The sequence below is a fragment of the Neohortaea acidophila genome (assembly GCF_010093505.1).
Source record: "Neohortaea acidophila strain CBS 113389 unplaced genomic scaffold BDY17scaffold_6, whole genome shotgun sequence".
Classification (NCBI taxonomy): domain Eukaryota; kingdom Fungi; phylum Ascomycota; class Dothideomycetes; order Mycosphaerellales; family Teratosphaeriaceae; genus Neohortaea; species Neohortaea acidophila.
Window position 1 is genome coordinate 952,983 of NW_022985515.1, and position 25,815 is coordinate 978,797.

The 25,815-nt window shown below is 56.5% G+C and overlaps 14 protein-coding genes across 14 annotated transcripts; 5 read left to right on the forward strand and 9 right to left on the reverse strand.

Moving 5' to 3' along the window:
* Positions 1-207: 207 nt before the first annotated feature.
* BDY17DRAFT_298947 (uncharacterized protein) lies at positions 208-1,830 on the reverse strand. The gene is made up of 3 exons (XM_033733826.1): positions 619-1,830; positions 506-556; positions 208-451 (listed from the first exon to the last, which is right to left on the reverse strand). The coding sequence occupies exons 1-3, from the start codon at positions 1,345-1,347 to the stop codon at positions 350-352; spliced, it is 882 nt and encodes a 293-aa protein (XP_033589241.1). The 5' UTR covers positions 1,348-1,830; the 3' UTR covers positions 208-349.
* A 2,074-nt stretch (positions 1,831-3,904) lies between these two features.
* On the reverse strand, positions 3,905-5,592 carry BDY17DRAFT_335167 (PLC-like phosphodiesterase; the record flags this gene model as incomplete). The annotated part of the gene is made up of 4 exons (XM_033737924.1): positions 3,905-4,473; positions 4,539-4,667; positions 4,759-5,242; positions 5,297-5,592. 4 exons carry the CDS (start codon positions 5,590-5,592, stop codon positions 4,393-4,395), a joined length of 990 nt encoding a protein of 329 aa, XP_033589242.1. The 3' UTR covers positions 3,905-4,392.
* A 492-nt stretch (positions 5,593-6,084) lies between these two features.
* BDY17DRAFT_251579 (ribosomal protein S16 domain-containing protein) lies at positions 6,085-6,634 on the forward strand (the record flags this gene model as incomplete). The annotated part of the gene is made up of 2 exons (XM_033731184.1): positions 6,085-6,360; positions 6,419-6,634. The coding sequence occupies 2 exons, from the start codon at positions 6,085-6,087 to the stop codon at positions 6,632-6,634; spliced, it is 492 nt and encodes a 163-aa protein (XP_033589243.1).
* Positions 6,635-7,297: 663 nt separating this feature from the next.
* Positions 7,298-8,650, reverse strand: BDY17DRAFT_317268 (cdc11-like protein; the record flags this gene model as incomplete). The annotated part of the gene is made up of 4 exons (XM_033736079.1): positions 7,298-7,751; positions 7,813-7,950; positions 8,018-8,177; positions 8,233-8,650. 4 exons carry the CDS (start codon positions 8,648-8,650, stop codon positions 7,298-7,300), a joined length of 1,170 nt encoding a protein of 389 aa, XP_033589244.1.
* Positions 8,651-9,248: 598 nt separating this feature from the next.
* On the forward strand, positions 9,249-11,106 carry BDY17DRAFT_298961 (WD40-repeat-containing domain protein). Its single transcript, XM_033733827.1, has one exon. It carries the CDS (start codon positions 9,547-9,549, stop codon positions 11,050-11,052), a length of 1,506 nt encoding a protein of 501 aa, XP_033589245.1. The 5' UTR covers positions 9,249-9,546; the 3' UTR covers positions 11,053-11,106.
* BDY17DRAFT_298965 (major facilitator superfamily domain-containing protein) lies at positions 11,107-13,030 on the reverse strand. The gene is made up of 3 exons (XM_033733828.1): positions 12,808-13,030; positions 11,627-12,743; positions 11,107-11,530 (listed from the first exon to the last, which is right to left on the reverse strand). Exons 1-3 carry the CDS (start codon positions 12,934-12,936, stop codon positions 11,475-11,477), a joined length of 1,302 nt encoding a protein of 433 aa, XP_033589246.1. The 5' UTR covers positions 12,937-13,030; the 3' UTR covers positions 11,107-11,474.
* Positions 13,031-13,298: 268 nt separating this feature from the next.
* On the forward strand, positions 13,299-14,303 carry BDY17DRAFT_251377 (2-hydroxy-3-oxopropionate reductase; the record flags this gene model as incomplete). Its single annotated transcript, XM_033731169.1, has 1 exon — positions 13,299-14,303. One exon carries the CDS (start codon positions 13,299-13,301, stop codon positions 14,301-14,303), a length of 1,005 nt encoding a protein of 334 aa, XP_033589247.1.
* A 267-nt stretch (positions 14,304-14,570) lies between these two features.
* BDY17DRAFT_317271 (cytochrome P450) lies at positions 14,571-16,202 on the forward strand (the record flags this gene model as incomplete). Its single annotated transcript, XM_033736080.1, has 2 exons — positions 14,571-15,512; positions 15,567-16,202. The coding sequence occupies 2 exons, from the start codon at positions 14,571-14,573 to the stop codon at positions 16,200-16,202; spliced, it is 1,578 nt and encodes a 525-aa protein (XP_033589248.1).
* Positions 16,203-16,260: 58 nt separating this feature from the next.
* On the reverse strand, positions 16,261-17,484 carry BDY17DRAFT_311112 (uncharacterized protein; the record flags this gene model as incomplete). The annotated part of the gene is made up of 1 exon (XM_033735501.1): positions 16,261-17,484. The coding sequence occupies one exon, from the start codon at positions 17,482-17,484 to the stop codon at positions 16,261-16,263; it is 1,224 nt and encodes a 407-aa protein (XP_033589249.1).
* Positions 17,485-18,049: 565 nt separating this feature from the next.
* On the forward strand, positions 18,050-19,212 carry BDY17DRAFT_317272 (uncharacterized protein; the record flags this gene model as incomplete). The annotated part of the gene is made up of 2 exons (XM_033736081.1): positions 18,050-18,061; positions 18,355-19,212. 2 exons carry the CDS (start codon positions 18,050-18,052, stop codon positions 19,210-19,212), a joined length of 870 nt encoding a protein of 289 aa, XP_033589250.1.
* A 101-nt stretch (positions 19,213-19,313) lies between these two features.
* BDY17DRAFT_164346 (uncharacterized protein) lies at positions 19,314-20,642 on the reverse strand. The gene is made up of 2 exons (XM_033729748.1): positions 20,599-20,642; positions 19,314-20,533 (listed from the first exon to the last, which is right to left on the reverse strand). The coding sequence occupies exon 2, from the start codon at positions 20,403-20,405 to the stop codon at positions 19,416-19,418; it is 990 nt and encodes a 329-aa protein (XP_033589251.1). The 5' UTR covers positions 20,406-20,533; positions 20,599-20,642; the 3' UTR covers positions 19,314-19,415.
* Positions 20,629-22,827, reverse strand: BDY17DRAFT_281773 (uncharacterized protein). Its single transcript, XM_033732062.1, has 2 exons — positions 21,264-22,827; positions 20,629-21,207 (listed from the first exon to the last, which is right to left on the reverse strand). Exons 1-2 carry the CDS (start codon positions 22,527-22,529, stop codon positions 20,815-20,817), a joined length of 1,659 nt encoding a protein of 552 aa, XP_033589252.1. The 5' UTR covers positions 22,530-22,827; the 3' UTR covers positions 20,629-20,814.
* Positions 22,828-23,019: 192 nt separating this feature from the next.
* Positions 23,020-24,495, reverse strand: BDY17DRAFT_298975 (thioesterase-like superfamily-domain-containing protein). The gene is made up of 6 exons (XM_033733829.1): positions 24,227-24,495; positions 24,017-24,173; positions 23,859-23,967; positions 23,779-23,799; positions 23,680-23,729; positions 23,020-23,615 (listed from the first exon to the last, which is right to left on the reverse strand). The coding sequence occupies exons 1-6, from the start codon at positions 24,422-24,424 to the stop codon at positions 23,110-23,112; spliced, it is 1,041 nt and encodes a 346-aa protein (XP_033589253.1). The 5' UTR covers positions 24,425-24,495; the 3' UTR covers positions 23,020-23,109.
* Positions 24,496-24,563: 68 nt separating this feature from the next.
* BDY17DRAFT_298976 (SGNH hydrolase-type esterase domain-containing protein) lies at positions 24,564-25,543 on the reverse strand. Its single transcript, XM_033733830.1, has one exon. The coding sequence runs from the start codon at positions 25,424-25,426 to the stop codon at positions 24,650-24,652; it is 777 nt and encodes a 258-aa protein (XP_033589254.1). The 5' UTR covers positions 25,427-25,543; the 3' UTR covers positions 24,564-24,649.
* Between the last annotated feature and the right edge of the window lie 272 nt (positions 25,544-25,815).

A 25,815-nucleotide genomic window follows, 5' to 3' on the forward strand; every position in this document is an offset into this window, starting at 1 on the left:
CAGTTTGCATGAATGTTAAATTCTTGTGGTGGAGTCATTCCACGCCGATGCCGCGGGCTAATGTGCTCGGTGCATCGCCACCGGCTTCCGCCGTGTCTCAAGCTGTGCGAGTCTGCGTAGCGCCCGGGAAGCAATCTCATCCTGCCCAACTGCTGCCTGCCATGCAGAGCGCGGGAGTGATGAGCGGTCGACGTACAACACGGTGAATGAAAGAAGAGAGTCGTGCTCCATACGTCTGGCTATATATGTTTGCCATTCATTATTCAATTCGTTTCCATAGGCATCGTGTCCATTGAAACCAAAGGGGTCCATCGCTCGTGAAAAGAGGAAACCCACACACATTGCCTGCTTAAACCTTCCTTCGTTCCGCGCGTCTGTCTCGTAACTCCGGACATCGTCGGCGATGGTTGATGAACCAGTTGCTGACTTGCGTCAAGCTTATGCCGGTAGCCTGCGGGCACATTAGTCTCGCGAATCATCGGCACGCATGGGGTGGTGTACTTACGTTGGCAAAGATTGCCTTTTGGTCCTCGCTCGGGTACGGGTTGCCGATGTTCTGCTTGCGCGATTAGCTTGGGGGCGCGTAGTAAGGGATGGTGGGGCATCGTGGTGCCTTACCTGGTCAAACCAAGCCCGCATGATCTCCGTCGAGTGCTTGGGCAGGTTGCTTCGCTTCCGCGCCTTGGGGTAGTAGTACTCGTAACGCGTCGACGGGTAGCCCTCGTAGGCCTGATCGTCGTAGAAGCGATACTCGGAGTGAGGGGGTGGGTGGCCGTGTGTAGGGCCATGCTCGGCGCGTCCGTAATGTGCCGCCCCTTCGACTCGGCTGTAGCCATCGGGCGTTGGCGTGAGATACATGCGATCCTGTCCGGGCGAGCGCATCTGCACGTATTGTGCATCGGGATATTGCGAGTAGCGCAGGTCCTCCCCTCGATAGTGCGAAGTGCGGGCGTCATATGGTGGAGATGCCACGCCACCACTCCAGCTACGCTTCACTCCAGCGGAATGTGGTCTATCATACATTGGGGGTAAGCTCGTAGGAGCATTGCCATTGTTGTGCGCCGGGCGGATCGGCGACTCATCGTATGGATGACGAGCAACGCCGTCGTGGTAGTTGGGCCGTCTTTCACTGGCGCCGAATGGCTTCTGAGGACTGATCATGGAAGGGTGAGATGCGTGGGCGGCCGAAGCATGGACGGGAGCTTGGTGGTGCGTGTCCTCGACCTTTGTCTTCTTGTTTGGATAGAGGGAGACGGGCTTGTAGACGTCGGTGTTGTAGCTGGGCTCAAACGGCCTCAAGTGGTGAGGGGCTGGCAGGACTTTGGGAGTGCGAGGCGGGCTAGCCATGGTGTTTTCGAGCAGCTACACCAGTTAGCAGTCACGTTCGCAAGGTGCATCGAGGTGGGTAGAGGACATACCGCTTTCAAAGGTGGCAGTGATGGTCTGTCGGCGTCGGAAGGATCCCAAGGCGGTGAGTGCGGTGCGTGTGCATCCCGGCTTCCGCAGTCCATCCTCGCTTTTGCAAAGGAGGTGTCGATGTGCGGGCCCATCATCTCTGATCGCGACCGCATGAAGGCTTCTCGCGTTGCCGAGTTGACGGAGGGCTCACGGGATTCGAAGCTGCTTCGAGACGTCTCGGGGGTGGGAAGGCGGGGTGACCAGCGACCGGAGGCGTGGTCATCGAACTTGGAAATCAATCCCTTGCCGAATTGCTCGTTCCTGAGCGAAAGGGACTCCATTGGAAATCCCGATGATCAAGAAGCGAGGGCGCAGTGGGATACGGAAGCAGCAGCAGCGTGAAAAAGGTCGTGGCAACGTGGGGCTTCGTGACTGTGCTGGCGAATGAGTATGCATGCATGCGTCAGATCTGGCGGAGGGGCGTACTAACGTGAGGGGACGGAGGGAAGAGGCAAGGAGGATGGTGACGGTGTTGTTTTCCTCGACAGCTACTCGTTGGTGGGAGGAGCAGTGCTGTCACGCAAAATTGTTTCCGAACGGACGTTGGTGGGCAGGCGATGAGGATTAAATGAGTGACAGTGACAGGGCCTGCCACCGTCGGCAAGAGAGAACGTTTCAGCAAACGATCTCGTCGCTTGACAGGCAGGTCGGGGGAGGAGGGAACGATGTTAACGACCGCGAGTTGCATGCATTAGAGCCAAAAGATGGCTGCAGGCGCTCTGCCCACCTACCTCCGGCGTAGTGGCGTCCGTGCCGGTATAAACGAGCCTCAACACCGCGCTGGTACATCCGTCGTGCGCGGCACTAAAAGGGTACGTGCATGCCAGCCCAGCCCTTGCCCTGCCGGGGCTGTCCAACAAGCAACAAGGATCTCGTTTATCGACCGCTCCAGTCGATGATGGGCGGGCCAGCAACGGCGGTCTAGCTGTCATCCTAACCGTTGTTGGCCAAGATCCGGCGACGAGCAGGGCTCTGTCCACACCAACGCGTCTCCATCCGAATCCACCCCGACTCCTCCATACGAGTCCACTCGAGTCCACCCGGGCGGGCGTGCAATCTTACCGCGCTGAATGCTGGGAGGAGCAGAGTTCTCTCACACTTCCGGCATGTGCCTGGCTGGGGACCGCCTTCGTGCAGACGAGAACGACCGTGGGCCCCTATCAACGGTCGCTTAAACACTCACCGACACGTCTGTTGCAGGAGCTGCTGCACAAGTCTGTAACCCGCTTCCCCGCAAACCAGGTATCAGATTCACGTCGAAATCGGGATCGCGAAAGGCGGGCGACACCAGACAGGGCCCTCCCTGGCCCCATTCCGTCGCCAGCGACAGAAGGGCAAGCGGCCCGCGTTACCGTTGAATGTCGGGCGTACAATCTCGGTAAGATGCAGGGAGGCCCGTAGCCGCTGTCACCAAGTCGTTGACGTCAACACGCGCCCGACCGGGGGACCAGGCCAGGTAAGCTTGTAAAAAGGTAATCATCGACAGACGCGCGCGAGGAATTTGGCATCGAGCTGCGGGCGCCAGTTGGCAAAGGGCAAATCAGCCGGGGAGCGGCGGGTCGCTGGCATGCAGCGGAGCGAGACATTGGGCTGGAGGAGGATTGTGAGCGACCGACGAGACGCCCATCGCTCTCACTCGTCGGACGGGTGGCGGAGACTGCAGCTTGACATGCATGCTGCATGCATGATGCGCGCCTCGTCCAGCCCCATCGAAGTCGAGGCGGTTCCAAATGCTCGGCTCGGGGCAGGCGTGTCGCATCATCGCCATCGCCAGCACCGCACCATTATCCCTCTCACCAGCATTGTCGTCGTCGTCACCACGTAAGGGAAACACGCACTTGGCGCACAACGAACATGCACGCTGCCTATTCGATCGGCTTGTGCATCTCGTACCCCGGTGGGGGTCGACCGGGGTGCAAGACGGTGCTGGGTGACAAGCGGCGACACATGATTGACAGAGGAGAAAAAGGATTGGCTGGATGCGGGTGGGGTTCAGACGCACGCAAGGAGCGGATCGCAGCCTCCTTCGCGTGTGGGCGACATCTGATGACAGCGCCCTAAACCCACACCGGCGGCATGCGGAGGGTAAGCGAGTTCGCCTACGCCATTCTGAAGCAGGGGGGCGTGTCGACGAATTACCAAAAGCAGGCGTGCGCGGGGCTGGCCCCCTGTCCGTTGCTTGGCCCTCCGCTTCCACTCGTTGCTTTGCTCTCTTGCGGCCTGGCGTGAACCTTTTCCGCTTTACACTCTCGTTGCACAAACTCTCCCGGCCGAGCATCTACGAGACGTGCACCATGCCTGCCGTGCTCGTCCCGACCGCTCGGCTCTCGGGATCGCACACGTCTCCATGCCGTGGATGAACGTGGCCGCGGAGTGCGCCACGCTTCCACGGCCTAAACACCTTTCCGACGAACACAGCATAAGAGACGTGGGCCATGCGTGACCTGCTTTCCCCTTCACCCCTATCAAGTCTCCCATGACATGCCGGCTCGCGTGGCGCTTGCCTGTCTGCATGCTGCATCACTCAACTTCAGGTGTTCCGCGCATGAGCGAACTTCTCCGGATGGTTTGACAGTTGTTGTATTTCTTTCCACAGCAGCGGCAAGACACATTTCATGCATGCATCCTTCCCCTCTTCTAGCCCGACGAAAACAACCTCCATCGCCCGGCTACCTATGTTACAATGCAGTACATGCTACGCTGGAGATGCACGTTCCGAAACTCACCACTCCTTGGTCTGCTCGTTTCACCGCGCCGTAACCACGAGCGACGTCGCTAGGCCCACAATCCACATCGTCCAATTCCAATTCCTCCGTATACCTGCACTAGTGCTGGTGCTGCGACTGCCACCGCCGGGACTGGAGCTGGATGTTCTGAACGAGACACACGAAAGACTGTCAGCACAGGCAGCGCGACTCGAGGAACCGGCTTCACTTACGCTGGAGCACTTGTACGTCCCACGGGGCTGGAGACACCGTTGAGACGATCGGCAACATCGATGGTGGGACCGACGTTCTATTCAACATTGGCGTCAGTAACTCCACAAGCATGACTAGGTAAACGGGAGTAGTGAAACTCACAAAGAAGTCCACCAGCAGGAACGACGGCGCACGGCCGTACTGCTCCGAACACTGGCTTGCCGAGTAGCCCAAGCTACCGACGCCTCCGTCCGGGGCATTGGTGGTGTCGATAGCGTCCACGTCCGGTGACTGCACGCCAGGACATAACGCGTCAGCAGAGTTCACTGATTCTTCCGGGTGTAGCCCGTTGCTCTGCAAGCCACTATCATGCGATACTGACCTGGATCCCTAGACCAATGTCCTGATACAGGAAATGGTTCATAAGCGGCATGACTCCCTGGGCGATGACCTGCGTGGGCGTGCTACCGTTCTCGCTCGGCGGCCTGTTGATTCCGCACACGAAACCACTGGCCGAAGTGACGTCGTATGGATTCTCGAAAATGTACGAGAACTCCGGCATGATGTACGGGGCGTCGGAGTTGTCGCCAATGTAGTCGACGAAATTCACGAGCCGCTTGCCACTGTCGATCATGGACTGCAGTGTAGGCCACTCCTGACTCTGAGCATCCGATCCGGTAGGCGTATAGGCCAAGGAGGTGGTGATTCCGGCTGCCTCATATTGCTGCGCAAGCTCCTGCACAGAGGCCGACGCACCATTCACCAACAGTATTGTGACGACCTCATTCGTGTTCGACTCCATCCATGATCGCACTTCTGCGAGCCAAGTGCTCAGAGGGCCGGCATCGAGGAGATCACAGCTCGAACTGGACAAGGTTTAGCTATGGTAGACGAAGGTAATCATTCGTAGATAAACTCACTGGCAAACGTGCAATGCGCTGCCCTGAAGCTGGACTTGCGCGGTCAGGAGCCGTACACCAGCCGAGAGCTGTACGGTACTGTTGTAGTATTGATTGCCACTGGCTGAGTAAGATGTAGAAGCGTCACGAACAAAGGGACTGTCGTGGGCTCCAAGATAGGTGACATTATCGTATGATCTGCTGCAGAGGCTGGGACTGTTGTTACAAGGCGTCGATGATCGTGCAATGCCGTATGCGTGAGCAGGGCGAAGAACGAGTGAGAAAGCGCAGAGCGCGAGGTATGCTTTCCAAGACATGATGGAAGTCATTTCAGGGATCGAAAACGAAGGGCATAATCACCAAAGAAAGCTTTGCATGCGATCAAGACACTTATGGGAATGGACGAGATTCACAATGAAACGCAAATAGCACCCCAAGAAAAGGCGAGACGTGAAAGATACGGGTAGGAGTGTGCTGCGCCATCTGGACCCATAACGTCGTCGTCAGCGGTTTGACGTACCTCGAACCTCAACCGAATCAAAGGAAGCACCCACCGAGCCTGAGGCACCATAATCATGCGTCGCTCGACAACGGCATAGAGTAACTGAGCCACAGGCTATCGCAGTGGACTCTGGATGCGTCGAGCAAGGTCTGTCCGTTAGGTGTATTCGAGGAAAATACCAAGTACAAGCGCGGTAGTGGCGTGTGTAGCCAAGTCATGACTAAGCGAGGGTTCAGCAAAACTTCCGACCTCCTCTCTCGGTGTGAGCTTCATCCAGGACGAGAACCGCCACGACATCACATCCACGATGGTCCTGCGTCTTCGACTCGCCCGTGTTCCGGGCCCGGGCGGAGCCAAACGACACCGACCCATCTACAACATCGTCCTTGCGCAGGCGCGCTCAGCCCGAGATTCCAAACCAATGGAGGTCTTGGGCATGTACGATCCCGTTCCCAAAGAGACGCCCGGCGCAAAGGAAGGCGATCGAAAGACGAAAGAGATCAAGGTGGATGTCTCGCGTGCCAAATACTGGCTTGGAGTTGGTGCACAGCCGAGTAATACTGTGTGGAGGCTGCTGGCGATGGTATGTTCTCACTTTGAGCGTGTGCTGGCAGGGTAGTTGTGCTAAATCTCTGACACAGATTGGACTGGTCGAGCCGAGATATCTGCCCACCGGGCAGCAGACACAGAATGCCCTCAAGGCCGTCCGATTTCCAGTTCATCAAAACGCAGGGACGAGCGGTAAGACTCGGGGTGAGAAGGCGGCAGCTAGCAAGAGCATGAAGGGCAACACAATGGTGGGCAAGGGTGAGATTGGCGCAGGCACAACCAGTCCGATGAATCCGAATGAAGCATGAAAGCACCTTTGCCAGCACGCTTTTGTTCGGATAAAATGCCATCCGCCACGCCGAGTTGCTACGCCTCTATTTGAGCACGGCTGGTCAGAATAGCCACGCAGGTGCGTAGTCGTGCCTTGTGGTGGACACGTCGGGCAGCCTCGCCCCTTGCCCCAGGTTCGGGAAGATATCACATGGCTTCGCGTAACATTAGGCCCGGCATTGGTTCATGGCGGGGCGAAGGAGCGTCGTGCTACTGAAGCACATTCGGGGAAATGGGGAACGCAGCGCATACAACCCGCTCAAAGGCTGACGCCTCGAGCAACGTCGCTCTTCCCAGAGTCGCAGAAGGCTCCAAGTCGACAAGGAGAACCGCATGCAAGAAAGGAGAAGCTACTCCAAGGCTAGAACTATGAACAGTGGACTGAAAACGACAGAAAGGTAGCACTCTATGTAGATGATGCTCAGCTCGCGCCGCTTTTTGCATCTTCATCTGTGATCCTCATTGGAGACCATGCTTGCTTGTGGGGGCATGGGAGAACAGGTAACAAAGAAATCATATTCTCCTCTCCCTCTTCCCAGGACAGTCTCCTTTGCGACAAGATAGCCAGCTGCTGTTCATGGAGGTCGCGAATGCCCAGCGTCGATGCGACATGCAGTGCGTACAATACACACACCGCTCATTTAAGAAGCGCCAGCCTCCGACTCGTCCTCTTCAACGGTGGGTTGGCTCGGCGTCTGCTCTCTCATCATGCGGCTCTCCAATTCCTTCAACTGCGATTCCCTGGCCAGTAGCTCCTGTCTCTTCTCATTGATCTCACGCTGCACTTTGCTCTCGATCTCTCGCAGCTTCTCCTCCTCTCGCCTCAACTGCTCCTCCTTCAGCCTGACACTTTGAGTCGCCAAGCTTTGCGGGTCCAGAGAGCCATCTTCGACGCTTCCATACGCGGCACCGCCAGAACCGTCGGCGGCGTTGCTGACGGACTTGGAGAGTTTCTCGGTACGGTAGTTCTCGTAGAGGAATGCCTGGGTGATCTCCTTGAGATCGGCAAGATGGCTGTGCAGGAGAGCGGAGCGGATGGCGAGGAAGTCGCTGTGGCGCGGGTTGTCCACTTCCACGGTACCCCAGGGGTATTGACTGAGCAATGGGTATTAGCCTACAAGTTCGTGGAAGGAAGCGCGGCATAGGATCAACTCACCGCGCGCGCACCCTTCGGCCGTCCACCTCCACGATATCTTCGGAGCCGACGATAGCAAAGGGCATGAGGCCGCGAAGCTCTGCATTCTCCTCGACCGTGTCCTCGTCGTCCTCTTCGATGTCGTATGGGAAGTTGTAGCTGCGGAATATGTCAGTGGGGAAATTCAGAATGGACAGCTTAAGCCATTGGGCGCGTCTGAACCTACACTGGAATGCGATAGTGCTCAATGTCCTCAATGATGAGCTTCTTGCTCTCGGCGAGCTCGAGCGGGGTGAGCGAGTCGGCCTTGCCAATGACCGGGATCACGTTGACGCGGGGGGAGAGGCGGCGCATAAGCTCAATATCCAGCTCGCGCAGACCGTGACCTGTCAGATAATCAGATGGACAGCTCTACCGCGCGGAGTATAGTCTTTGACTGACCGGTGGGCTGGACGAAGTAGAGAAGCACATGCACGCGGTTATCCCTGAAGCGCGGGTTTCGCTTGATGCGGCTCTCGGCGGCCAAGATGTCATCATACTGGCGCTCCAAGTAGCTGCTGATTTCGCCAAAGCTGGCCTCGTTGTCGATGCTGTCACCGAAGCCCGGGGTGTCGACAATGGTCAAGCTGACCCGTGTGCCCTCCTCATCTAGCTCCAGCTCCACAGTGACGGGCTTGATCTTGACCGAAGGCTCGCCAGTGTTTTCGCCGTCGAGGTAGGGGGGCGCATCGGAGTCGATGTGGGGGAGGACGGTTTTCTGGCAGAGGGTGTTGACGAAGGTGGTGCGGCCGGTGCCAGAGGCGCCGCAGACCATCAGGCAGAACTGGATGCCCTTCTTGGCATTCTTCTTGCGGCGCATCTTCGGGCCGGGCATGAAGTTGGAAGACATGCCGAATTTGGAGGCAGGGGGCGGCGCGTCGATGGTGGGTGAGGTGAAAAAGGGACTGGAAGCCATTGCGCGGGTCAGCAAAGGGTGGAGGCGGGCGTGAACAGTGGAGTGGTCGGTGGGTAGGGGGTGGAAGGGGAGAGGGTGGGAGATTTTTCGTCAGGGTTAAGGGAGCGGAATGGCGGGACAGTATCCGGAGCGTTGGTGCTAGTTGGATGGGAGGATGGAACGGTACGCGTGAACCCAATTCGATGGTACTCACCTCTGGATCGCTGATCGGATGCGTGGTCTTCGCCGAGTTCGGGGGGAGGGCGAGAGAGGAGGATGGAGATGGTGGAGATGGCGATGGCGATGACTGTGGGTGATGAGGCTCGCAATGGATGATGGGGTGAAGGAGGCCGTCGCCAAATCATCAATTTTCAGCGAAGCCGTCTGCAAAAGGGGGACGCACGCCCGCGCATGCCCCAGCTAGCCAAACCCTAATCTGCGGGAGCTCCCGATTGGCCAAACTCAATCCGAGCCTCACCTTCACCACGCGCCTGACACCAGCCCGTGCCACACCACCTTGCTTGACATGTCCTTGGCTCGGTCGCCTTGCCGCAATACGCTTTGGTAAACCAAGGCAACCACTGGCTTGCTCTGCTCAACCACAAAGTGTGGCCTTCTCCATTCGGTTGTGAGATGCGCACAGCCCCATCATCTACCACTTGCAACGGGGGGCTTTGTCTGGGCTGGCAACATGCCAACTTTCGCCGTCTGGACGTCCACGGCCAGCGCGTGACCCGTTGAGCGAGTGCTGACGGCCTCACCTCTACCCGGCGAAACGATTCCACTCCTCTCACTCGTACCATTCCGCCAGGCCCGGCAAGATGAACACCCGAACGCCTATCCAACGATCAACCTCTGCTGCTGTGCTTAGTCTCTCCTTCTCTGCTTCCCGCAATCGCTTCATCGCAGGCCTGTCCGACGGCATACAGGTATTCCGTTCAGACAATTGTTTGACGACATCCAAGCCGCGGCTTCCGAAAGATGGCGGCGTGGCGATCGCCGCGGCGCTCGATGACAGATATATTGCTTATGTCGCTGGCGGCCGCACTCCTGGCGGAAGTCCGAATGTCGTGGTATTCTGGGACTGCCTTCACAATGTCTCAGTCACAGAACTAGATTTTTACGAGCCTGTGGTCGGGTTGAGACTCAATCAAAGATGGATGGTGGTGCTTCTGCTAGAGCGCGCGGTCGTCTTCGAATACCAAGAGCTTCCGGCTGAGCAGCGCCTCTCGCCACAACTCGATGATAACCATGAAGATGCGCGCACCGAGACGGGAGACGCAGACCCTGCACCTTGGAGAGGCCCAAATCGAGTCAGATCCATCCATCCTACCTCCCCGAATCCCGCTGGTGTTGCCAGTTTGAGCAACGACTTGTTGGTGCTTCCTGCCCAGACCACAGGTCAAGTTCATTTGGTGTCTTTGACGGGTGGTTCTAAGCGAGTGCTGCGAGCACACAATACAGCACTGCGGACTGTCGCGCTGTCTCCAACCGGATCGACGCTTGCCACCGCTTCTGAGGTAGGGACCCTCATTCGAGTATATGAGACCAACACACTCCGCCAGACTGCGGAGTTCCGACGAGGCGTTGATAAGGCCATCATTCACAGCATGGCGTTCAGTGCACGCGAACGATGGCTGGCCGTGACCAGCGACAAGGGGACCGTGCATGTATTCGAAGTTCATTCAGCCGCTGCGCTACCAGTGGAGAGCTCTTTACCAGCGTCTCGAGAAGGCAAACACCATCGTAGCAACTACTCGAACTCCATCTCTGGTGCACTGGCCGGTCAGGACAGAAACCTCCTCTCGGGTCGCTCGAGCCCATCCACTATGACGGCTGCACATCAAGGCAGCATACAAGAGTACTATGGACTACGACCTCCTCCGCCGAGCGCTTCTCCCGCAAGTCGCGAACCGACGGTGACCGCAATGTCTGCGTTCAAATCCTCGGCTCTCGCTCCCAGGATATTTAAGGACGTCCGGAGCGTGGCAAACTTGCCCTTTCACATCGGTAACGACCCTCCACACTGGCAGGGTGGGGTGGCGTCTTCGTGGACCACAGCACCTGATGGAACGCGGAAGCGTGTGCGAAATCCTGTGCCGGCGTTACCCACGGATCAAAGTGGTCGCCCGCCGAAGGGCATCGTGGCGTTTGCGGGCAAGGAGCTGGGGCGAAATGATGACGACGGTGCCGTGTTATACGTCCTGGGAGGCGGTATTGACTCGAGGTGGCAAATGTTCGAGCTTGTACCCATCGATGGCGGAAAATGGGGATTGGCGAACCGGGGGTTTAGAAAATACATGACGAGGCAATTCGCTGACGACTAGCTACACGGCCTGAATCAAATGAGGAATAATCGCAGAGCTGCTCTAAAGCACATACACAAATTCGTCGTTCATGCGATCGGTCAAATCCAGGAAGGCTTGCCCGCCCAGTTTCGAATGAGGCGGCGCTTGCTCCGCTGTGCGTCCCTCTGCGATGCCTGTCTCGTAGATGTCGCTCATCTGCTGCTCATCGAAGTCATGATAATGCGTTTGCATGCTTTGGTCGATTATCTCGCCGGGCTTGCCGTTCTTCACTCTCTTCTGCTTCTGGAGCTTGTTGAGCCAGGTCAAATTGACGGCCTGAAGGACCGTACAAGCGGCTAGGGCAACAAAGATACCCAGAACACCTCGCAGGCCGGGAAGGTAGCTCGGGGCGTCTTTGGATTGGAACAACAAAGGTCTACGTTGACATGTCAGTACATGCGTCACTGCCTGAACAAGGATACACACCCAATGATATTTCCTGCGGCTGAGGATGCATCTAGGAGGCGAGAGCAGACACAATCAGCATTGTTCTACCATGAGATTGTAACAAGTGGTGGCTTGTACGAAACGGGAGCGCGAGGGATGGACTGACTGTAAAGGCTCAGCACCGCGCTTTTCTTCGTGGTGCCGGCGGTGTTTGCGACAATCCAAGCTACAATCAGAGGATTGCCGCCAAAGAGGAAAGCAAGCAGATAGTATGCCGCCAGCAAAGCGCCCTCATGGGACTTTGTGTGGCTGATGGTGTACAGCATCGCCGCTCCCGCAATGACGGGGAGTGTAAGCATGAACAAAAAGACGGATTTGACTTTCCACCGTTGAGCGGCCCACGAGGCGAAGATGATGACGAGCCATTGCATGGCACCAAATGGGATGTTGAGCAGACTGGTGGTATAAGGATCGAAATGCAGACCGTCGAGGATCAACGGGCCGAAGGTATTGGTGACGCTTGCGCCGACGTTATTCAGCATGGCGAGACCCATCCAAAGATACGTCTTCGGCTCGAGCGCGAGTTCACGGAGATGGGACCACTTGAAGTCGCGGTTCCCAGTCCCGGTCTGGTTGGCTCGCAGGCGTTCAATGGCCTTCGGCTTCTCCTCCTCAGTCAGGAAGCGTGCGGAGGGTATGTCGTTGTCGAGTCTCCAGTAGACGAACGGAGCGGATACGATAGTTACCAACCCGACGAATAGGAAGATGATTTGCCAACTCTCCAGAGTGGTGGAGGGGATGTGAGCCAGGCCATAGGAGAGGGCGGAGGCGACGATTGTCGCGATGCCGTTGGTGGAATACCATGCGGCCACTCTCAGCGGCTGCTCTGCTCTTCGAAACCATTGGCCGGTGATGACGGAGAACAAGGGCAGACAGCCTGCTTCGAAGAGGCCGAGAAAGAATCGAGTTGCCAATAGATCGCTGTAATTTTTGCATGCCGCCATGGACGCCTGTGCGATGCCCCATCCCAGGCAAAGCGAGGGCATGAGGATTCGATGGGGCACTTTTACGATGAGGTACGATGAGAATGGCTGCCACGCCAGTTGAGCAATTGGCGCGATTGAGCCAACGAGTGAATACTGATTGCCCGTGAGGTGCGTGGCTTTTTCGAGGCCAAAGACGGCCGCGTATCCAAGAACCGTCTTGTCAAGAATCTGCAAGAAGTAGACCCAGATCAATATGGTCAATATGGTCTTGTCGGTCTTCCGTCTGATTCGCTTGTTCTACACCAGCCGCGCCATCAGCTGAGCGCCAGAGCATCGAGTGTTTTACAAGAAACAGACTCACGTCTTCTTCTGTGACAACCACTCTCTCATCGCCAATGATCGACAACGCCCTGTCGCCATCGTCGAGTTTGTCGTGGTGGAGCTGTTCTGGCCGGCGTTCTACACGGTCCAGCACCGATTTATCCGACATAGCACCGTGTCCGAAGGGGAAGCACGTTTGGCGACGGGAAAGTCATTCTCACATCATCGACTCTTGTTTGATGAAGAACTTACCAATCAAAGGCTAATAATCTGCTGTGGAGCGGCGCGGCGAGGCGGCTGCACCCCGCGTCTCCATCAATTGGAGGGTCCAACGGAAGGCAGGCAAGCAGGCCGATGCCGCTGGCAAAAGTGCAATAACCGACGACATTGCATCATACGAGGTGAGCTGACAAGACTTCGTTGATTTCTTTCAAACCAACGGTGCCAGGGTGCTTTTAACTATTGTTTCGGGAACTGTTTTCAATCTTTTCGTCTGATCTCCTCCAACTGCATTCCTAGTATTCTGTCATCATGCCTCCCAACACCAATGGCCACGCTCCGTCGGTGAAGAATGTCGGTTATATCGGCCTCGGGAATGCTGGCTTCAGCATGGCCTCGAACATTCCCAAGTCGGGCTACCACTTAATCGTCCACGACTCGGATCAAGAGAAGGTGCAAAACGCGGCGAAACAATGGCCCAACACCACGGCGTGGAATGGCAAGCCGGAGCAGTTCGCCGACTGCGAGGTCATCATCACCATGCTGCCGCAAGGCAAGGTCGTCCGAGATGTGCTTTTCGGCGACAGCAAGATTGCGAGTGGGCTCAAGCCAGGCACAATCATCGTTGATACGTCGTCGAGCAGTCCATTCGACACGCAAGAGCTGGGCAAAGAGCTCGCGCAGCACCAGCTCCAACTCGTCGATTCTCCCATCACGCAGACGTACATGCACGCTACCGATGCGGGCGAGAGCACACTCATGGTCGGCTCGGACTCGCGGGAAGCGTTTGAAAAGGTCGAGCCCATTCTCCGCTGTATGGCGAGCTACATCTTCCACATGGGCAAGCTCGGGAATGGGCATGCGATGAAGACGCTGAACAACTACATCATGGCGAGCAGCATCTGCGCCCTCTGCGACAGCCTTGTCACGGGGCAGAAGTACGGCCTGGACCCGCAACAGATGATTGACGTCCTGAACGTCGGCACCGGCGTCAACTTCCCGACCATGGACACTTTCCGCCGAGATGGTGTCACGCAACGCTACAACTCGGGCTTTGGACTGGCACTGCTCGTCAAAGACCTGGGCATCACGGAAGAGTTTATGCAGCACAACAAGTTCACCACCGATCTGCCGGGTCTGTTGAAGGGCTATCTGGACTACGCACTGCAGCAAGTGGAGCCCATGGCCGACCATACCAAGGCCCTAGTGGGTTGGGAGAAGCGATCTGGTGTCCAGCTCAAGAAGACCGAAAAGGTGGAGGACATTCCCGAGGAAGACTTTGCCCATCGACGAAAGGGTCTCAACCGTGAGAATTGATTTAGAGCCATGATATTACGATAGAGAAGGCATGGAGCTGCTGCCGGCCAGCGACATCGGCGACACCCCGTCATGTACTGCTTGTACTCACGTGATGCATGTGCGGGGTGGAAGGGGTCGAGGTTGATAGATGCGTGTCGTGTCATCCGTCAATGGGAGCTCTCAATCCCCTCCCCGGCAAGGTAATCGTTGTTCTTCTCACACTCATCGCGGCCACCGGACTGTATTGATTGAAAGTAAACGTCTTTACACATCAGACAATTCATCATGCTGCTTGACAACTTGGGCCTCTCATTGCCTTCCCTCGCACATGTCACACCCTCCTCTTTGCTCGTCTCCTTCGCGGTCCTCCTCTTAGTCACCACGGTCGCCTACGTGCTCATCACCGAGCTCTATCGCCAAAAAGTCCGCTTGCCAACCATACCAGGTCCGACGGGGTACCCCATCGTTGGAAACTTCTACCAACTCGGACACGACCCCGCAGAGACGTTGCGACAATGGGGCAAGCAATACGATCACGGAGTCTTTCAAATCATGCTCGGGACGATGCCGATTGTCGTCTTCAACTCCATGCAAGCCGCCCGAGACGTCTTCATAGGCCAAGGCCACAGCCTGATCGACAAGCCGGTCTTCTACACTTTCCACTCGGTCCTGTCCAGCGTTGCCAGCTCCATCGGCACGACGCCGTGGAGTGAGAGCACCAAAAGACGTCGCAAGACCGCTATGAGCGCTATGAATCGTCCCGGGGTGGCGAGCTACCTGCCCTTCATCGACGAAATCACAAAGTCTTTGATTTCCGACTTGTGGGAGCGAGGCGAGGGAGGCGAGATCGCCTTCGATCCGAAGAACAGTATTTCGAAGACGGTGACGGATCTGACCATGACAGTCAATTACGGCGCTCGGTTGCCGCCGGATGCAGGGCTGCTGGAGGAGATCATCGATGCCGAAGACGAGTTGTCGAGGATCAAGACTCCATTGGGATCAACGCAAGACTTCATACCAATTTTGCGACTCTTGCCTTTCAACAAGAAGAGTGTCACCGCGAGAGAGACGAATAGACGGAGGCTGGCATATCTCCACCGTTTTAGTCGAGAAATGGAGACGCGGATGGAAAAGGGCACGGAGAGGCCCTGTATCCAGGTAAACTGCATCAAAGACGATGAAGCAAAACTGGACCAGGTGGATCTGCTAGGCATAAGTATGAGCATGGTACGTCCTTCCGTACATCTGTTCGAGTGAAGGGGGACTGAGCAGCAGTCGTAGGTTTCGGGAGGCCTAGACACGATGGTCAACACGATCGCCTGGGCCGTTGGCACACTGGCTCTCCGTCCGGACATCCAAGACAAGGCCTACAACGCCATCGTCGAAGCGCATGGTAGCGAAAGCTGGGGCAACACCGACGATGAAACCGGCGTGCCTTACATGAATGCTTTGGTGAAGGAGTGCCTCCGTTCATTCTCCGTCCTTCGCCTATCCCTCCCACGCGCGGCGTTCAAGGACATCCAGTACAATGGCATGCATATCCCCAAAGGCACGACTGTCTTCCTCAACGCTTGGGCCTGCAACAGAGACGAGAAGTTATACGGGCCGGACGCCGACGCCTTTCGGCCCGAAAGGTTTCTAGACGACCCAGATCTGCCACACGCCGCGTATGGGTTCGGTACGAGAATGTGCGCTGGCTTTCATCTGGCGAACCGACAGCAATACATCTTTTTGTTGAGACTCATCTGGGCGTTCAAGATTGAGAAGAGTCTTGACGCGGAGGACAAGGGGTTCACAACGATGGACCCTTTGGGGGATTCTATGGAGCCCTGGCATCTTGCTGCGATCCCGCCGAGTTTCAAGGTCAGGTTGATTCCGCGTGAACCAGAGGCTTTGAAGAACGTGCTTTCTGGCTAGTGAATATTCCTCTTCGCGCACGAGTCACATAGAAAGACCAGCACAAGCACGTAATATTCTAGCTCTTGCTCGGCGTACTCCCTCGGCTTCCTCCACCCTTTTTGATCAAGCTGGCAAAGTACTCCTCCAACTTCTCCGTGGGAAAGTCGCCGTCCTGAGTCCCGCTTTGGTCGCGCCTCGCAGACCGAGGCGTCCCAGACTTGGAATCCGATCGGGGCGACGCCAGCTGCGGCCGCTTCAGTCGCTCGATGGCCTCGCCCGCCGTGAGAGTGTTGTACGATACGCCTCCCACGTTGAAGCTCACGTCGCCCAAGTTGTCAAGAGCCTCGCCTGTAGCGTTTGCGCCGGCGATGTTGAGGTTGAATTTGCTGGTGTTGAGGGCGCCAGCATTTGTGCTCGCGAAACTGCCTTTCTCGGCGTCTTGCGCTTCGTATTGCACAAGTTGAGCGCGCATGTCCGCCAGAAATTCTTGTGTCGGTTGCATGGTGACCTCGATCTCGGGCGGAGGGGGAGCCTTATGAGCATTGGGATCTTGGACCCGCCGTTCGTAGTCTGCAAGGGCTGATTTGGGCAGCTTTGAAGGGGACATGGGCGGAGAAGGTGGAGGCGAGCTGACGAGAGAGGGGGGCCGGGGGCCCGACTCGTAGACCTCAGCGCCTCCATTCGCATGTAGATCGTGCTCATTTGAGTCCGCCTCTGCGGCATCGTCGGGAGCATCATCTGTCTCGTGCTCTTCTTCGGACGGGAAGATGGGGATTGCGAGATCAGTCGTCCAGCCTTCCAAGACCGCTTCGGGGCTGAAGTTCTCTGAGAGCAGCCGGATTTTACCGACGCTGTCCCACCCACTCGGCACGACAATCGCCATGCGATCGACAACATTGTGCTTGGGTGCGTTTTCCAGCTTCCCCACCTTGGACTGCAAGGCCGCCACATTCAAGTCCAGCGAGGTATACAGGACCTTCTGTGCTTCACTCAAGGCTCCACCGAGCGGCTGCGGAGGCATATTGGTTGGAACGTATACGAGAGCGGCGGATAGTGGAAGCAGGCACGTCCGCAAGCATTGAGAGACGTAGTCAAAGGTCTGTTCGGTGTAGGATTCGCGTAGCAGCATTTCCTGCTGGTCAGTGTGTTGGAGGGCCACGACAAGGCGAATTCGGTGTTCTTGGAGCACTTCGATAGCGGACTCGTCTTTGGGAGAGGTGGATGGTAGTAGAGCGCGAGAGAGAAGGGCAAGCCAGCGCCGTAGGCGGTCTAGGAATAGCCAAGGCTCGCTCCAGCTCATGAGTATGCACACCGCCGGACGTCTTGCTTCGCTTTCGTCTCCGAGACCCCCGTCCGTCTCTTCGTCATTGGCCGCCCGCTGAGCTCTTTGTCTGGGAGACATGAGCCTTCTCAATGTGTCTTCGTATGCACCCTCGGCTTCCGGGATTGTATGAATCTCCACCTTGGCCACCTCTTCCGCCTCTCCATTCAGTAATCCCGATCGACCGCTACTCGGCTGTGGCGGAGAGAAGAGGGTGGCATGTCCATACCCACAGGCGAAGCGGTTACTCAGCCTCACGACTCCCTTGGGTGGTTGGGCCCGCTCATCTCGATGGGAACGGGGTGGTGGTTGTGCGGGCGGGGGACGTGCGACATAGCGCTCAACAAAGATTCTCTGGTCTTCTGCAGAGCCGCCGCATAAAAGGAGCTGGCGTGTCTGCACGGCCTGCGTCTTGCTGCGTGCCTGCGCCTCGCGGGTCTGGCGAAGAAGGCTGCCCCAGATGTCGGTGCGCTGCTCCTTCTTTCGGCGAGAGCTGCTCGGGCGGGGTTGTTCGTGAGTTCTGAGGGTTGACGTCGCTGTCGCCATGGCCAATTCGGTTGATTCGTGATTTCATGAATAGTTGTTGCAGCAAGTAGCTACAGACTCCCTGGGAAGACGCGTTAGGGTCTCGGGTTGGGTTAGAGTTCCGGGCCGGCGCTGCAGGTTCGGGTTGATCCGAGAATGTCGGAACTGGTGATGTCAAGGATTTGAATTAACTCAATGGAAACTAGACATCACCATTCCGGCTTGCCTTGGGTCAACACATGTTAAATCCTCGCATCAACTTACGGATACCGCCGGGATACGCTTCACAACATCATGTCCACCTCCACGACCGCCGTGAAGAAGAAACTCCTCGTGTTTGGCGGCAACGGATTTCTGGGCAGCAGAATATGTAAAGCAGCCAGCACGCACAACTGGGACGTCGTCAGTGTCTCTCGCTCCGGCGAACCAAACTGGCCCAGCGTCTCTTCTCATCAGACGGCACCTGCGTGGTCCAAAAATGTAACCTGGCGAAGCGCGAACATTCTGCAGCCCGAGTCGTACAAGAAAGATCTTGAAGGCGCGACTGCGGTGGTGCATTCCATGGGAATTCTCCTGGAGGCGGACTACAAGGGCGTGTTGACCGGAAAAGAGTCTCCGATCGCTGGACTTCAGAGAGCTTTCTCAAAAACGAAGAAGGGCAGCAATGTCAATCCTCTCGAGCGAGGCGCAGGCCAGGAACTTGACGCCGGCGAGTCCGATGGGCAGTTGACCTACGAGCTTATGAATCGGGACTCTGCCATCTTGGTGGCTCGCGAAGCAAACGAAGCGAGCGTTCCATCGTTCGTCTACATTTCTGCGGCTGCTGGCGCGCCAATCCTACCAGGTCGATACATCTCCACCAAACGCGAGGCCGAAGATACAATCTCTTCGGCGTTTCCCAAGATGCGATCCCTCTTCATCCGCGCGCCTTTCTTATACGACTCATCTCGATCCTTCACCATGCCCATGGCCGCAGTCACATACGGGGGCTTTCTGGCAAACTCTCTAACCGGCGGCAACTTGACGTGGCTCATGGGTGCCGGTGGTGCGAAGCCTTTGAAGGCCGACATTGTCGCAAACGCTATCGTTGAAGGGCTGGAGGACGAAAAGGTCAAAGGCCCAGTGGAGGTGAAGGAGATTGAGGAATTGGCCACTCGGACCTGGAGACGAGGAATGTTGTAGCAGTCGATGCACGATTAGTGTTCTTTGGCGTCGGTCTATCGACCCTGGGCGTTGCCGCGTTGAAGCGATAACTGTATCATAGCATGTGCAAACCCTCCCCACTACTTGGTGGTGAGACATCGTTGATGTGAATGTCTCCTTTCCCCTGTGAAACGCCGCGCTTGTAGAACAATGTATGCTGGTACCCTGATGAGCCCCCTGCCTCAATCCACATCATCATTCTTAGTCGTCCCATTGTGGTCGTTGAGTTTCGCCGCAGCCAATTCCTGCAACTGCGTCTCATCCGCTTTCAGTGCTCGCTGCAATTGATCGCCCCATAAGAGGTTTAAATTGACACACAGATAGACCTCTTCGGTCACTCGATTCTTGAAGACATAGCGTAGCGTATGACTCTTCTCGTCAATGTACTTGATCACTTTGATGCTGAATCCGGGCAACTTGAGCGCGAAATTGCCAAAGTCGAGGTACGGGTTGAAGAAGTCGACTTGGTAAAGGCGGTCCTTTTCAAACGTAAATCCCTCGCGATGGGCCTTGGACAGGAAGAATTTCCGGCGTTTCTCGTTGTTGTCTGGGAGTGCGTGTTGCTGTCGAATGTCGGCCCCACTGCCGTCCGCTCCCTCCTTGAGCACATCGTTTGCTTCGGGCGCTTCAAGTAGCTCCGTGCCAGGCTCCATTTTCTCTCCAATCCTCAGTCCGAACCAGCACGAGAGGGCTGGACCGTAAAGCCATGGCTCATCGGCGTAAGCATCGCACTCCAGTCCGGGATCGATAAATTCCTTCACAATGCGAAAGGCAGTGTTGAAGCCGGGTGGCAAACGGTCGCGAACGGGATGGTCGAAGTCATTGCCCCAAATGGCATCCAAGCTGGGTAGGTCCTTCTTTGGCACGAAACTGAACGCAATGCTGTATTGATCTTTGAGATGCGCGGCGTTTTCGAAGTAAGGGCTGCTGCTCGGGCATGATGAAGGCAGGCCGCGGTAACCTCGTATGCGCACCTTCAGCTTGGCACGAATGAACTCGTTCTCGATCGACGTGGCCGTGTCGGTGTTGACGTGCACGATCTGGTGAGTAGAAGGGTCATACGATGGGCCGGCAGTCACCAGGAGCCTGTACTTGTCGGGTTCGTCTGGGTGCGGACTCGGGTCGCGCGACAGGGAACTCTTCGCTTTGGCTTTGAGGGCGTCCATTGCCATTGTTGGTGGGAGAAGAAGGGATGCGGAGGCAGATTAGCATTACTGTGATATGTGCGGTCTGCTGGGATGCGTCGTCATGTGCTCAGGTGTCTGGACACGGGGGAATGACGAGCCGCGCACGAAAGAAACTTGAAACACACGTGGCGTGTCATTGGTGTTGACCACTTTCCTATCTCGGCCGAGGGTGACGTACCTCACTTTTCTTTAGTTGGGACGGAAAGATGGTTGAAGTGAGTTGCACATTCTATTTCGACATCCATATTATCGTACGCATCGTATCTATTTTACATGAGACATCCTGATAGTCATGACCAGCCAGGCCGATTCCCTCTATGCCGGACCGGGCGCCCGACGCCGCCCCCAGCGCGCTTCGTAAATCAATATGCGAATTAGTTGCAGCAGACAACACTCACACTGTATTAGTCAGATGGCATTTCGTCGTAGCCAGCACCCATCCAGTCAGTCGGTTAGCAATGTCGGAGCAATAACATGGGTTGGCGCCTGGTCCAGAAAGATTGCCGTCGGTAGGAATCGAGCCGGAGTTGTAAAGGCGAGCAGCCTTGTAATACCGGCTCACGTCGGTCACTGAAACCTCCGTCAAGTCCTGCACGAGGCCCGGGCCTGAAGCAGTCCCGGCGACTCCGTCGTTGATCATCTGCCTGATCTCCCCGTCGGGGCAGGGATCGCGGACGGTTCCATCGTTGTTGCACGTCCCTGTGCCGTTGAAGCTCTGCATCAATCCCGGGTTGGGGTGCACGCTGAAAGTCGTCTGCACACGCACGCAGCCTTTGGACTCCTCGATCTGTGGATTTCGTTAGTCAGGAATGGAAGACGAAGTTGAGAAGACGAGCTGCTTACCATGACAGCAAGGATAAACTGCGTAGGCACACCAGTCGAGGCCGAGACGGAATTGATCGCATTCAAAATGCCTTCAATCTCGTCCGGGGAATCATTGGCAAGGGTCTCCTGCAGATTAGAGCACGATGGCTTGATCAAGGCTTGGTTGTTCTCCCACATAGTGTCAAAGTCGATCCAGTCGTTCAACCCCGGCCATCCAGCCTGGATAGTACCAGCACCTTGGTACAGTGTGTAGGTATCACCCAAACCTTGGCCCCCAGGCACGACGACGCTTGTGGGAGTGCTGATTGTGGAGCTTGTGGTTTTCGTAGTGCTTCCGGTGCTTGAGCTCGTGGTGCCGGTAGAGGCGGTGCTGGTGCTCGTGGAGCTCGTGGTACTGCGCCTGGTGTTGGTTGTGCTCGTGGTTGTCGTGGCGCCAGAAGCCGTGCCCGTCCGGCTCCTGATGGTAGTCAAGATGGTGCTCGTAGCGTTGGAGGTGCTTACGGTAGATGTGCTCGAGCTCGAAGCGCTCGTTTTGTGGCCTCTAGTCCTACGCCGAGTGGGAGTAGTGCTTGTGCTCGTTGCGACGCTGGAAGTTGTGCTATTACGGGTCGCGGATGTAGTCGAGATGGTAGTCGTGGAGTTAGAGGTGGTTTGTACAGGGTCTGCTGTCGAGCTCTTGGTCCTGCGCCGTGTGCGAGTAGTGCTTGTGCTGGTCGTGAGGCCAGAGACTGTGCTAGTGCGAGCTGCGCTGGTCGTGGAGATGGTACTCGTGGAGTTAGAGGTGCTGGTGGTGCTGCGTCCGGCGTGACTGGTGCTCGTGATCGACGTGAAGGTCTCAGTAATGCTTTTGGTGCGGTTCTTGGTAGTAGATAGGGCGGTAGAGACCGGGTCTTGGGTGCTGGTAAAACTCGCTGTCGTGTGCTTCGGGCCGTGCGTCGAGCTGCTGAAGGTAGTGCTGGTGACAACACTCTGGGTAGTGCTAGTGGTGCGGCCTTGGATGAAGTCGGTGGCCGCGTTGTTCGGGTCACTGGTTCTCACGGGGCTAAATGACTGTCCGCCATATCCCCATCCGCCAGTCCCGACGGGATCACTCCATCCAGACGCGCCGGGAGGGAATCTGCCCGGGCCTCCGAACGGAGGGCCGTGGAAAGGTGGACCGATGGGTGGCTCGCCATGAAATCCAGGACGCTCGTCAAGCTGATAAGGAAAGGAGGCGGCCGGGACGGTCAGTAAACCTAGGGCGAGGACACGTAGAAGAGACGATGTGGTTAGCGAGGATTCCATTCCTGGACCTGCACAAGACGTACCGCCTGGCGTGTGGATGACTTCTTGCTCACGCTCGCTCTCAATTCAATCTTATGGCTTCAACGGTGTAGTGTGTTTGGGGTATGCGGGAGGGAAGAGATGGGATTCTTGTCACTGCAGTACTCTCTTTCTCTCACTCAAATGGCGTGATACAGAGGCAGATTGTGTGTGTGATCGAGAGGATTGCAGCAGAAAGTTGGTGACTTACTAGGACAGGATGCCTGTAGCTGGGCAGATATACGGCCGGCAGACTGCCATGTGTTTACCGAAGCGTACGGCACTCAGGTTCAACGAGTGTCAGGAGCAACTCCAATAGGAGAATTAATGGCGGGTGAATGGCGCAGCGCTTGACGTCGCGGCGCTGGAAGGATTCGGGTGCAGCCTCGCTTAACTCGTATCCCGCGGCTGTCACTCTACGACACCGCTTGGCCAAGGAAAAGGGCAAGTGCCGGCGCTCTGGGCTCGCGGCCCTCACAACGTCCCAAGAATGAGCATGCAAGAGCCCGGAAACGTGGTTGAATTTAGATTTGCCGGTTCACGGGACAGCAAAATACAATCATCAGAGCTTTCCCAACGCCTTCCGCCTCTCCATCCCCTCAATCATCCCATCAGGCGAGAAGCCCACTTTCCCCTTACTCTGCTCGGTCCGCGGGCGTAGCATTCCATCCTGCACGGTCGAGGCAACATGCAGCCCGTCTTCCCTCCACATCCGACTTTCATGCATGCCGCGGCCATGCCGGCTCCCCCCGGCCCACGCTTCCTGGCAGAACCAGCGAGCCTGGCCGGTTGCCGGGTCGATCATGTTCATCTCCTCGGCGTTACTGTGGAAAATCACCGTGTGCGCTAGGCTGGCGATCGAACTGTAATTATCTCCGACGCCCAGATGGTTCGAAATCACAAAGAGACTGTTGCGGTCGCTCGCGTAGAGGTGCGCGCAGGCATGCATGTTCGCGTCTTCCTCCCACGTCGGCATGTCGCCGATGACCGAGTAATACTTGAGATGTCGACGTTCGAGTGGTGGAACGTGTTTGTACGCATCCATGTTGACCTTTCGCAGGCTCAGACCTATGACGAGTCAGCGTGGGTGATTGATGCCATCAGCGCCGCCATCGACTGTGCGCATGCATACCGGGAAAGGGCTCGGTGTATCCATTGTGTCTTCTGATGAATTCCCAGTACCTTGTTCTGCGTTAGTAGAAGATCTCCGGGACACGGCGTCAGTACATACCATGGCGTGTCAATGCCCGGCCTGTCGAGGCTTGTCAGTAAACAATAATCCGAGGCAGTTCGTGCTGCAAAGTTGCCTACATTTCTTCGTGTTCATGCGGACGCTTGCCCTTGAGAGCTGCGCCAAACTTCTCGGTAAGATTTATGGACTGAGACGCATTCAGGTTGACAGCGTTTGCACTCTCGGGCTCTGTCATTCGATGTTAGACTGAGGCAAGCTTTAGGGGTGCGCCGCTTACTCTTGAAGGAGCAAGTGCAGGTGAAGCAGATATCCGGACTGCTCTCTTGCATCACGTCTACCGAACGGGTACAGTAGCCTCCATCTCGCAGTACGCGGACGGTGTAGATGAATCTCTCGTTGGCTTTGCCGGCCAACAGAAACCAGCCAGTGACGTTCTGCATAGTGGGTTAACGTCGGCATCGGCGAGGTAGAATGGTGGTTGACTCACGTGCAAGACGAACTCCTTCTTCACCGTCTGTGCTGCAGCATATGCAGCTTGCATGAAGACATGGCCGCCGTACGTGCGACTGCTGCTGGCAGGGCCAAATGCCAGAGCGATGCTCCGATATGTGAGGGGGTTAATTCGTTCGAGCGCAATGAGTTTGCGGAAGGGGAGGTATTCATTTCCGTTGTCGGGTGGTGGCATCGTAAAGATCTCTCGACCCCAGATACCAAGGGTCGTGGAACATGTACTGTTGTAGAATGTTGCGGGTCTCGCAATCAGGTGGAGTGTGTTGCACCGCAGCTGGGATGCCCCCGACGTGAACCCCATTTGGAAGCCGAGGCAAAGTTACGTATCACCGCCAGCGGCTGAGACGAATATTCTATGTACATCTAGGATTCTACAATATCACCCCGACATTATCCAGCATCACTTGTTTTGTGATACGCGCTCTCTCAGCATTTCCGCGATAGCAGTGTGTCCGGCAAGATTGGGGTGGTATGGAGCCACGCCGCGCATCAGCATCGAGAGGTTGAAGCCTTCCACCCACGGCACTCGAGATCCCAGCGCGTGCTCGTTGCTGCTCCTCGCCACGGGTAGGATTTCAGCAAAAGACCGTGATTTGGTCGCGTCGTTGTATGCGGTGGATAGCATTACCGCCACGTCGGCGTAGTGCTTCATCTGCTCCGCCGTCAAGGCAATGTCCAGCCACGGCCGGGTGTCATTTCCGATGATGGTGAGGTACTCCACGAGGTATACCTTTGCTTTCGGCGCGATGTCATGGATCTTGTCGAGCACGGCGAGAAAGCGGTTCCGGAGCTCGTCCAATTGAATCGGAGGGTCTTTGGTCTGGCCCGGAACCACCTTCTTAAGCGGCCCCAGGTAGGACAAGAGCGAGTCGTAGACGAGGCCACCAATGTAATTCAGATCATTGCCGCCGCAAGTTAACGTGACAATGTCTGCGTCTGCTGGAAGATGGTCGAGTTGCGCGTCGAATGTCTGACCTCCCATTGTCTGCTTGTCGTGGAGAACATTGAGAAGCGTTGCGCCGGATACACTCAGGTCCGTCAATTGCGCGTCCAATGCCTCCGCCAATTGGTGAGCGTAATTGCGAGTAGAGCGGCCTGCCGCTTTGTTTTCAATGGGTTCGATACTAGGTCCTGCGGCGAAGGAGCTTCCGAGAGCGGCGATGTGCAGTTTGGTCATGGTCTAGTAGGTGAAGAGATTGATAGGACTCGAGATGAAGGACGATATGCGTAGGAGCTTAGGTATAGATTCGATTGATGATGATGTCTATTAGGTGTACGGACTGAAGAGATTGTATGTGCAGACGATGCAGGGAACATGAATGGAGCGGCGAGAGGTAGGTAAGCAGCACTTTCCACGCTCCTGCCGTTGCCATCTTCCTCTTACCACCTTTCCGTCGCGACTGCTTTCCATCTTTTGCACAAAGACACCGCCTACCTTCCTACATCACTGATCAGTACATGTAGACAAACCGTGAAAGCGCCACAGAACCGAGGGTGTCGTCAGCTGAGAGCAGATCTGGTGTCGATTACAAAGCTGACGATCGACCTGGCCAGGCCGCAGCATCG

What these genes read in the sequence shown, in the direction of transcription:
- BDY17DRAFT_298947 (XM_033733826.1), bottom strand. Translation starts at nt 1,347, where the DNA reads ATGGCTAGCCCGCCTCGCACTCCCAAAGTCCTGCCAGCCCCTCACCAC. An exon ending in TGCGGGCTTGGTTTGACCAG is followed by an intron (nt 557 to 618) that starts GTAAGGCACCAC and finishes TCGCGCAAGCAG; the next exon opens with AACATCGGCAACCCGTACCC. An exon ending in AAAAGGCAATCTTTGCCAAC is followed by an intron (nt 452 to 505) that starts GTAAGTACACCA and finishes ATGTGCCCGCAG; the next exon opens with GCTACCGGCATAAGCTTGAC.
- BDY17DRAFT_298961 (XM_033733827.1), top strand. Translation starts at nt 9,547, where the DNA reads ATGAACACCCGAACGCCTATCCAACGATCAACCTCTGCTGCTGTGCTT.
- BDY17DRAFT_298965 (XM_033733828.1), bottom strand. Translation starts at nt 12,936, where the DNA reads ATGTCGGATAAATCGGTGCTGGACCGTGTAGAACGCCGGCCAGAACAG. An exon ending in TGGTTGTCACAGAAGAAGAC is followed by an intron (nt 12,744 to 12,807) that starts GTGAGTCTGTTT and finishes CGGCTGGTGTAG; the next exon opens with AACAAGCGAATCAGACGGAA. An exon ending in CGCGGTGCTGAGCCTTTACA is followed by an intron (nt 11,531 to 11,626) that starts GTCAGTCCATCC and finishes CTCGCCTCCTAG; the next exon opens with ATGCATCCTCAGCCGCAGGA.
- BDY17DRAFT_164346 (XM_033729748.1), bottom strand. Translation starts at nt 20,405, where the DNA reads ATGGCAATGGACGCCCTCAAAGCCAAAGCGAAGAGTTCCCTGTCGCGC.
- BDY17DRAFT_281773 (XM_033732062.1), bottom strand. Translation starts at nt 22,529, where the DNA reads ATGGAATCCTCGCTAACCACATCGTCTCTTCTACGTGTCCTCGCCCTA. An exon ending in AGTTTATCCTTGCTGTCATG is followed by an intron (nt 21,208 to 21,263) that starts GTAAGCAGCTCG and finishes CGAAATCCACAG; the next exon opens with ATCGAGGAGTCCAAAGGCTG.
- BDY17DRAFT_298975 (XM_033733829.1), bottom strand. Translation starts at nt 24,424, where the DNA reads ATGCCACCACCCGACAACGGAAATGAATACCTCCCCTTCCGCAAACTC. An exon ending in CTGCACTTGCTCCTTCAAGA is followed by an intron (nt 23,968 to 24,016) that starts GTAAGCGGCGCA and finishes ATCGAATGACAG; the next exon opens with AGCCCGAGAGTGCAAACGCT. An exon ending in CCGGGCATTGACACGCCATG is followed by an intron (nt 23,730 to 23,778) that starts GTATGTACTGAC and finishes ACGCAGAACAAG; the next exon opens with GTACTGGGAATTCATCAGAA.
- BDY17DRAFT_298976 (XM_033733830.1), bottom strand. Translation starts at nt 25,426, where the DNA reads ATGACCAAACTGCACATCGCCGCTCTCGGAAGCTCCTTCGCCGCAGGA.